The 8,673-nt window shown below is 36.9% G+C and overlaps 1 protein-coding gene across 1 annotated transcript; it reads left to right on the top strand.

The window, feature by feature from the left end:
* The first annotated feature begins 5,307 nt into the window (after positions 1-5,307).
* LOC138341769 (uncharacterized) lies at positions 5,308-7,795 on the top strand. The gene is made up of 6 exons (XM_069293501.1): positions 5,308-5,528; positions 5,610-5,687; positions 5,784-6,382; positions 6,551-6,589; positions 7,119-7,256; positions 7,638-7,795. Exons 1-6 carry the CDS (start codon positions 5,308-5,310, stop codon positions 7,793-7,795), a joined length of 1,233 nt encoding a protein of 410 aa, XP_069149602.1.
* Positions 7,796-8,673: the final 878 nt, after the last annotated feature.

The following is an 8,673-nucleotide window of genomic DNA, read 5'->3' as shown; positions in this document are numbered from 1 at the left end:
TAAGTGGACTGAATTGGACAAATGAAAGTAAATTTTCAGTGACTAAATATACCTTCAAATTTCTCTAAATAAACAATCACATTGATTTTTACACTTTACCCCCTTAATTTATGTAATATTTACTTTTTTTAGGTTATTCGAAAAGAAAGTGTTTTCATAGTCCTATATAAATTGTTCACGTTATTATAGATAATTCATACAATCAATTTGATCTCATTTATCCTAAAAATCATTCCTTTTTATTTTTGTAAATGTAATCATGTTTGTAAACCTTCAAAAAAGTTTCTTTAAGTTAAAATTAATGAATTTATCATTTTTATATATGAATTCTCAGACTGAGAAAAATAAAGAACTAATATAAAATAAAAAAGACATATTCTCACTCTAAATATTAATAAAATAATTTATAATCACATTAATATCTAAGATTTCTATTACATATCACCTTTCAATTTCCTTTTCATTTTAAATTTTTTTATGTAAAATTAAATCGTGTCATGTAAATTTATATGTACAAGAAAATAAGGACCTCTATAATTAATTGCCCCAACCCACCAACCCTACTCACCCATTCCAGATTACATTTCTATAAAAATTTAATTCAAGAAGAAAACTTCATCCCCTTCTTCAGTTCCCTCTTTCACTCCAGGGTGATGAATTTGAAGACTTCAAAATCATACAAATTTGTGTTCAACGGCTAAAGGTTAAAGTGTGCTCAAAAAGGTATCTGATACATTTTTTGGATGTTTACAGTAATAATTTTAGTTCTTGATAAGCTTAATATTTTCTTCCTTGTTCTGTTTAAAATATCAAATCTTCCTGAATTGGGTGATGTTAATTTTGTGAAATAGAAACCCTATCTTCCTCTTTGTTATTTTTTTGGGGGTAAATGTTGATTTTATGGGGATTTTGGAATGTTGAAAAAACCCTATTTCCTTTCTTTGTTTTTTTGGTGTTTTTTAGATGTTGGTTTTACTGCATGACATTTCTTTTGAGTCGATGGACTATCGAAAATCAACTCTCAAACCTCACAAACAAAGTTAAAAGTTAAATAATGTGTACATGCTATCCTTTCTAGACCTATGGAAACTTACTTTCTATCTAGCTAGTAGAAATTTCTTGTTTGCTAAGGAATTAGTCCAAGTAAGATCAAGATGTATATATGTTGGACATGATCATGCCTAATTTATGAAGAAGAAACTCGAGAAGCATCATCCAATTTGAGATTCATGAGTTAATTTTTATTTCGAAGTTATGTTATGTGTTAATTTCCTTAGTAGAGGTTGAAACATTAACTGGAAACTTACTTTTAGTCTGGTTAGTAAAGATTTCTTGCTTGTTAAGGGATTAATCCAAGTTTGAACGAGAAGTATGTTGGATATGATTATTCCTTAAGAAGAAGCATCACCCAATTTTGGATTCTTGAGTTGATTTAAAAGTTATGTTGTGTGTTAAATTAAATTAGGTGAGCTTCAAGTATTGATGGAAACACAGTTTTTATATGGATAGTAGGAATTTCTAGTTTTCTAAGGGATTAGTCTAAGTTAGACCGATAAGTGTAGGTATGTTGGACATCACTACTTAAAAAACAGTGTTTAGCGATGTACACTAGAGATGAATTTTATTACGTCACTATATAATGACGAATTTGGAACGGAATAGGCATTTTGTAGCAAGAATTGCAAATATTTTATTGAATTATGATATAGAGATGGATTGTCGAGAAAATATTTGTTTTGTCTCTAAAAATAAGCGCGCAATTTTGCGCCGTAGTTTTCATTATCAATTTGGCAACCATGTAAGTGTAACAAATTAAATTAATATTCTGCGATGAAATAATTATGGAGAAAATGTTACTACACTTAAAAATATATTTTTATAAAATTTAATCTATAGCGAAGAAAAATTCATCTAAAATTAAATCTAAATAAATATAATTTTTGCTAGCAACGGTTATTAAAATCTTTCACTATGTTTGTTGCAAAGTTGTTTTTTTCGTAAGCTAAATCACTTGACTTTCCATTTTCACCAGAAGCTCTCATCTCTCAAAGTAAAGACTATGCAAGCTCTCTGCTGAAAATTCCTTCTCTGATGGCTAAAACTCTGTAACGACCCGCTAGGTCGTTTTGAGAATTAGGAATAGTTTGACTCCTTTTGAAAATTTAAATGGGTATTTTTAAACTATTAGATAACTATGAGTACCCAATTGATGAAACTTTTATTAAATAAATAATTAGATAATAGGTTAGTGGAGTTTCAATGTTAATAATTTCTTATTTAGAAGAAAAGGAAAACGAAAAGTAGGGAGGCGAAACTTTACCACAGGCGACCAGCGAGAGGGAGAAAAATCGTAGTCATTGTTCAGGTAAAGATATGAGATATTCGTTCTTTTAAATTCTATATATAGTAATATATTGTCGGAGTGCTTGGGATTATGTTATTATTTTATGCTATATTGGTAATGGGTGATAAGAAATAATGGGTAAATTGGTGATGATTACTAAATTGTATTACATTGTTAGCAATTGGGTTAGTATTCAAATATATACATATATATATATATATATATATATATATATATATATATATATATATATATATATATATATATATATATATATATATATATATATATATATATATATATATATATATAAATCGATCAAAGTCGAATAGTTGAATGGCTGCAGGTTAATGTTTTCTGTGATTTTGTCAAAAGAATTTATTATATATATTGTTAGTTTCAGAATGGTAGAAATAAGATTGAGCCAATCATTGTCAATGATTGCCAATGATTGGAATTTGATAAATATTCTAGAAAATTGGCACTTGTTTACAAATGGGTTTCTGCAAAAAAATTAATTATAATGTATACAATGATAATAGATTTTTTAATTGGAAATTAATGGTAGAAGTTTTTTTTTTGGTTGGATTATATAGTGGGGGTGATAAAAATGGATGCCAATCATTGGGCAACGATATGCCAATGATTGGCATGGGAGATGTTTGAAATGGGCAGTGCCAACAAAGAAAGAAAAAAAACGTGAAAAGGGGGGGAGGGGCGTTCCACTTCTGCCAATGGGTGGGAAGTTGGTTCGTGTTTTATTCGTATATTAAAATGCTAGTTTTTTATATATATTGGAATTGGTAATTAATTATTAGGTGTTATTTTATATGATCTAACATTGAATTTTAGTCCATTTGAAGAGGTTAGAGTTATGTTCTTGGCTTGAAATTTAGCAAGTATGAAAAAATTTGGCATGCCAATATATATCAAGATTTGGTGTTTGTTGAAAAAAATGAGTGAGTGTTAGCGTCTATGATAGACATATAATAATTTGAATGTCTACAAAAATTGCTTACTTACGAATATTGCAAAATTGGTAGATTGGGAACGTTCCGAAACCTTGCAAAAAGGAAAGGAAAAATCTTAAAAGATTCGTGGCACAAGCTCGGCATCTAAGGTATGTTAAGACTTATTAGACTTGTTGAAGGACATTTTCCTAATTAAGGATTAAAAATAAAAATAGACAAAGGGGTAAGGGAAAAATATGGTGGTCTCGTATCAATGGTGTGACGGGCATTGGTACGAGTACCGGTGTTATAAAACGAAAAATTTCTATTATACTATGTGGATTGAAATTTGAGAATGCGAAAGCATATGGGCATTAGCTGATATATTATTGACTTGAATTCCTTGTGTTATTGTGTTTTATTTATTTCACCCGTATAGTTGAGATAATTGAGGTGGTTATGTATTATATTCATATTGATTGATTCAGATGCATCATCATCCCCTCTATTGAAACAATATTGTGCACATGCATAGAGATGAGACTGAGTATAAGTTGGGCACGTGGAGATCGTCCGTGCTGGGGATGGCGAGATGTTAAGATTGTAATTTGGGCACCTGGAGACCGTCCGTGCGAAAATTATTTGATATTATGATAGTGCGTTGAGAACGTCCGCACAGACACGTGGAGATCGTCCGTGTCGGTATATAGACCTCGCGAGTCCCCCATGGGTCATGAACTCTCGATGTATTTCCGAGGAGTATCATGTATATACGGTTGAGTGAGTACTGGGTATTCTTAGAAATATCATTACATGGCATCATATCGCATTGCATTTCATCCCATCATTCATTCTTGATGACTATATGTTTCGTTTGGAGTTTGGAAAATATTAAATGTTGATTTCCTTTATTGATGAAACTTAAATAGTAAGTGTAATATATATATATATATATGTGTGTGTATATATACTTGTACAATCAAAGATTTATTTTCTTATATAACTCCCGTCACTACTTCTTCGTTGTCCGTCAATGAGACATACTGGGTACACGTGGTTTTGTACTCATACTACGCTTGTTGCACTCTTTGTGGTGCAGATTCGATTCCGAGTAGAAGCACATCTCGTGGAGCAATTTGAGTCCGAGCTTGGAGTTGTGGTGAGCTACTTGGATGTTCCGTGGCCCACACCTCCCTTTATCTTTTATTTATTCTATCATTAGTATTCAAACAGGATATCCCTTATGTTAGATTTCTCATAAAGTTTCAGACTTGCATCGAATTTTAGAAGCTCTTGTACTTAAGACACCAATTCTTGGGGTTATATATTTTATCTTCCGCATTTCGTACTTATAAGGAACTCAATGTTGGAGATTCTTGCTAAGCGTTGGTCTTTTTTACTAATTTGTTGGTTTAGTTGGTTTAATATGTTGGGTTGGCTTACCTATTGGTTGAGAACATAGGAGCCATCACGACTTGAAAAATTTGGGTCGTGACAAATTTGGTATCAGAGCTCTAGGTTCATCGGTCTCAAAAGTACAAGAGCAATGTCTAGTAGAGTCTTGCGAATCGGTATGAAGACGTCCATACCTATCTTCGAGAGGCTATAGGACATTTAGGAAATATTTTGGTCTTTTATTCATTATCGTGCACACTTGACCTTGTAGAAATTATAATCTTGATTTCTCAATCTCTCTCAGATGGCGAGGAATCGTACATCGGCAAGTGGTGGTCAAGATCCTATTCCTGCGCCTGCTTCTGGGAACAATGTCCGAGGTAGAGGTAGGAGACGAGCTCGAGGTCGGGGTAGGGGCCGTGTTGTAGCACCTGTGGATGTTCAAGTACCAGTAGCTACTCAGGGTCGTTATAGGACCGTACCTCCTGATGCAGAGGTTATTCATGGGGATGTGCAAGATCGTGTCGAGGGGGATGGGCCAGCTCAAGCTCCAACCAGTACTATTGTCCCCCAGTGCTTCAAGATACCTTGGCTCGTCTGTTAGGAATCCTAGAGGGGATGGCCAAGGCAGGAGCTTTGCCTGTCACTTCTGATGGCTCACAGACCCTTGTTGGAGGTCAAACTCCAGATCCGATAGTTGCTCCAGATTCTCAAACTCCCAGGAATCAGCCAGCTTCCGTTGCAGCTCCTCGTTTGGATAGTATCAAGTTTCCAGATGTGACATCACATTTGGTGAACAGGCCTTCTATGACTATTGATGAGCAAAAGATGTTTGGGAGGTTCAGACTAATGAATCCTCCTACTTATACTGGTGACTTAGCTGAGGATGCATATGAATTCATAGTTAGTTGTCATGGGAGGTTGCATAATCTTGGATTAGTGGAGTCTCATAGAGTTGACTACACAGCGTTTCAGATGACTGGCTTTGCTAAGCAGTGGTAGAGGGATTATATTAGTAGTAGGCCAGCTGGATCCCATCCACTATCCTGGACTGAGTTTACTCAGGTATTTCTATCCAAATTCGTTCCACGCAGTGAGAGGGATCGCAAGAGGGCCGAGTTTGAGGGTTTGCAGCAAAATGGTATGTCAGTTACAGAGTATGAAGGTAAATTTCATGCCTTGGCTAGGCATGCTTCGATGATACTTCCCACAGAGGCTGAGAGAGTGAGAAGGTTTGTTAAGGGGCTGATTATTCCGATCCGTCTAGGAGTTTCTCAAGTTGCTTCTTCTAGTGTTCCATTCCAGAAAGTGGTAGATGCTTCTAAGGAGTTGGAGATGATTCGACGTGAGGGATTTGAGCAGCGAGAGGGAAAGAGGACTCGTTATTCAGGTTATTGTGGTGGTGCTCCGCCTAGGAGTCGGGGTTACTTGGGCAGAGGTTATCACCCTCAGTCCAGTAGACCCATTCATGCTGCTATACCGGTGTCTGAGGCTGGTTACGCTAGGCATAACTCTTCGAGCTCGGTACATACTTTGCAGGGTTCATCTTCTAGACCTGTAGTTCGTGGAGGGCATTCTGGTCATTTCGGTTCCTCTCATCAGCAGGCGTCTCATAGGGGTTGCTTTGAGTGTGGTGATATGGGACACTTTGTGAGAGACTGCCCTAGGACCAGACGTGGTTGCTTACATCAGGGTTCTCAGGTTTCGACTTCCAGGGCTGCACAACCTCCAGCTAGGGGTGGGGCACAGAATGGTAGAGGTGGTTCTCATTCAGGTAGAGGTGGTTCTCCTTCTGGTTGAGGTGGTGGTCGTGGAGGTTCACAATCTGATGGAGGTCGTTCTCACTGTTATGCTTTTCCAGGTAGGCCAGAGGCTGAAGCCTCAGATGCTGTTATCACAGGTATTATTCCGGTTTGTCATTGACCAACTACTGTATTATTTGATCCAGGCTCTACTTATTCTTATGTGTCCACATATTTTGATCCTAGTCTGGATATATTGTGTGAGTCTCTAGATTTGCCGATACGTGTTTCTACTCCTGTCAGGGATTCTGTAGTTGTAGATCAAGTGTATTGTTTTGTACTTTTACTTTGATGGGGTATGACACTCATGCAGATTTTAAGGGCTTAGAAATGATCGATTTTGATGTGATTCTTTGTATGGATTGGTTATCTTCTTACCACACAATTTTAAATTGTCATGCTAAGACCATCACTTTAGCTATGCCTGGAATTCCTATAGTAGAATCGAGAGGTACTCTTAGTCATCCTTCTAAGGGTGTGATATCATTCCTTAAGGCTCGTCAGTTGGTACAGAGAGGATGTTTGGCGTACTTGGCCCACATTCGAGATACTAGTATTGAGACTCTATGCTTGACTCTATTCCAGTAATGAGTGAATTTTAAGGAGTATTTCCGACCGATTTGCTAGGTCTTCCACTAGATCGAGATATTGATTTTTGTATTGATGTGGAGCAAGGCACTCAGCCTATTTCTATTCATCCTTATCGTATGGCACCAGCTGAATTGAAAGAGTTGAAGGAGCAGCTACATGATTTGTTGAGCAAAGGTTTTATTAGACCAAGTGTATCTCCTTGGGGTGCTCCAGTGTTATTTGTGAAGAAGAAAGATGGATCTATGCGTATGTGTATTGACTATCAGCAGTTGAACAAGGTAACCATCAGAAATAAGTATCCGATACCTCGTATTGATGATTTATTTGATCAGTTGCAGGGTGCTTCAGTTTTCTCCAAAATTGACTTGAGATCTGGCTATCATCTGCTGAAGGTTAGGGCGGAGGATATCCCTAAGACGGCTTTTCAAACACGTTAAGGTCATTACGAGTTTTTGGTGATGTCTTTCGGACTGACTAATGCCCCAACAGCTTTTATGGACTTGATGAATGGAGTGTTCAAACCGTATTTAGATTCCTTTGTTATTGTCTTCATAGATGATATATTGATATACTCACGCACTAAGGAGGAGCATGATCATAATTTGAGGATTGTTCTTGGGATTCTAAAGGAGAAGAAGCTTTATGCAAAGTTTTCAAAGTATGAGTTTTGGGTTAGTTCGGTAGCATTCTTGGGACGTGTAGTGTCCAATTAGGGTATCATGGTGGATCCTAAGAAGATTGAGGCGGTTAGAGATTGGGTCAGAGCTACTTCATTTACTGAGATTCGGAGTTTCTTGGGCCTTGCAGGTTATTATCGACGGTTTGTTGAGGGTTCCTCATCCAGTGCATCTCCATTAACTAGATTGACACAGAAGGAGGTGACTTTTCAGTGGTCTGACGAATGTGAAGTTATTTTCCAAAAGCTCAAGACTTTATTGACTACTGCTCCGATTTTTACCCTACCCGTGGAGGGAGAGGGTTTTGTAGTATATTGTGATGCTTCTCGGGTTGGTCTTGGTTGTGTGTTGATGCAGAAGGGAAGGGTGATAGCTTATGCTTCGAGGCAGTTAAAGGTTCATGAGAAGAACTACCCTATTAATGATTTAGAATTGGCGGTTGTAGTGTTTGCATTAAAGATTTGGAGGCATTATCTTTATGGTGTGCATTGTGAGGTGTTCACGGATCATCGTAGTCTCCAGTATATATTCAATTAGAGGGATCTAAATTTGAGGCTGAGGAGATTGTTAGGGTTGCTCAAGGACTACGATATGACTATTCTTTATCACGTAGGCAAAGCAAATGTTGTAGCAGATGCCTTGAGTCGGAAGGCGGTAAGTATGGGTAGCCTAACCATGTTACCGGTTGGAGAGCGTCCCCTAGCTAGGGATGTCCAATCCCTGGCCAATAGCTTGTGAGACTTGATATTTCAGAATCTGGTAAGGTAATGGCTTATATGGAGGCTAGGTCATCCTTGTTTGAGCGAATTCGAGCTCAACAGTTTGATGATGGTGATTTATGTAAGATTAGGGACAAGGTTTTAAAAGGAGAAGCCAGGGCTGCAATTCTTGATAGTGAGGGAGTTTTGAGAATT

The sequence above is a fragment of the Solanum lycopersicum genome, chromosome 1, assembly GCF_036512215.1.
Source record: "Solanum lycopersicum chromosome 1, SLM_r2.1".
Classification (NCBI taxonomy): Eukaryota; Viridiplantae; Streptophyta; class Magnoliopsida; order Solanales; family Solanaceae; genus Solanum; species Solanum lycopersicum.
Note: the sequence above shows the minus strand (reverse complement) of the source record. Positions and strands in the feature narration are given on the sequence as shown.

Bases quoted from the DNA above. Each gene is read 5' to 3' on its own strand.
- LOC138341769 (XM_069293501.1), top strand. From the start codon at position 5,308: ATGGCCAAGGCAGGAGCTTTGCCTGTCACTTCTGATGGCTCACAGACC. The intron at 5,529-5,609 runs GTTCAGACTAAT...TTGTCATGGGAG, and splicing joins GAGCAAAAGATGTTTGGGAG to GTTGCATAATCTTGGATTAG. The intron at 5,688-5,783 runs GTAGAGGGATTA...CGTTCCACGCAG, and splicing joins ACTGGCTTTGCTAAGCAGTG to TGAGAGGGATCGCAAGAGGG.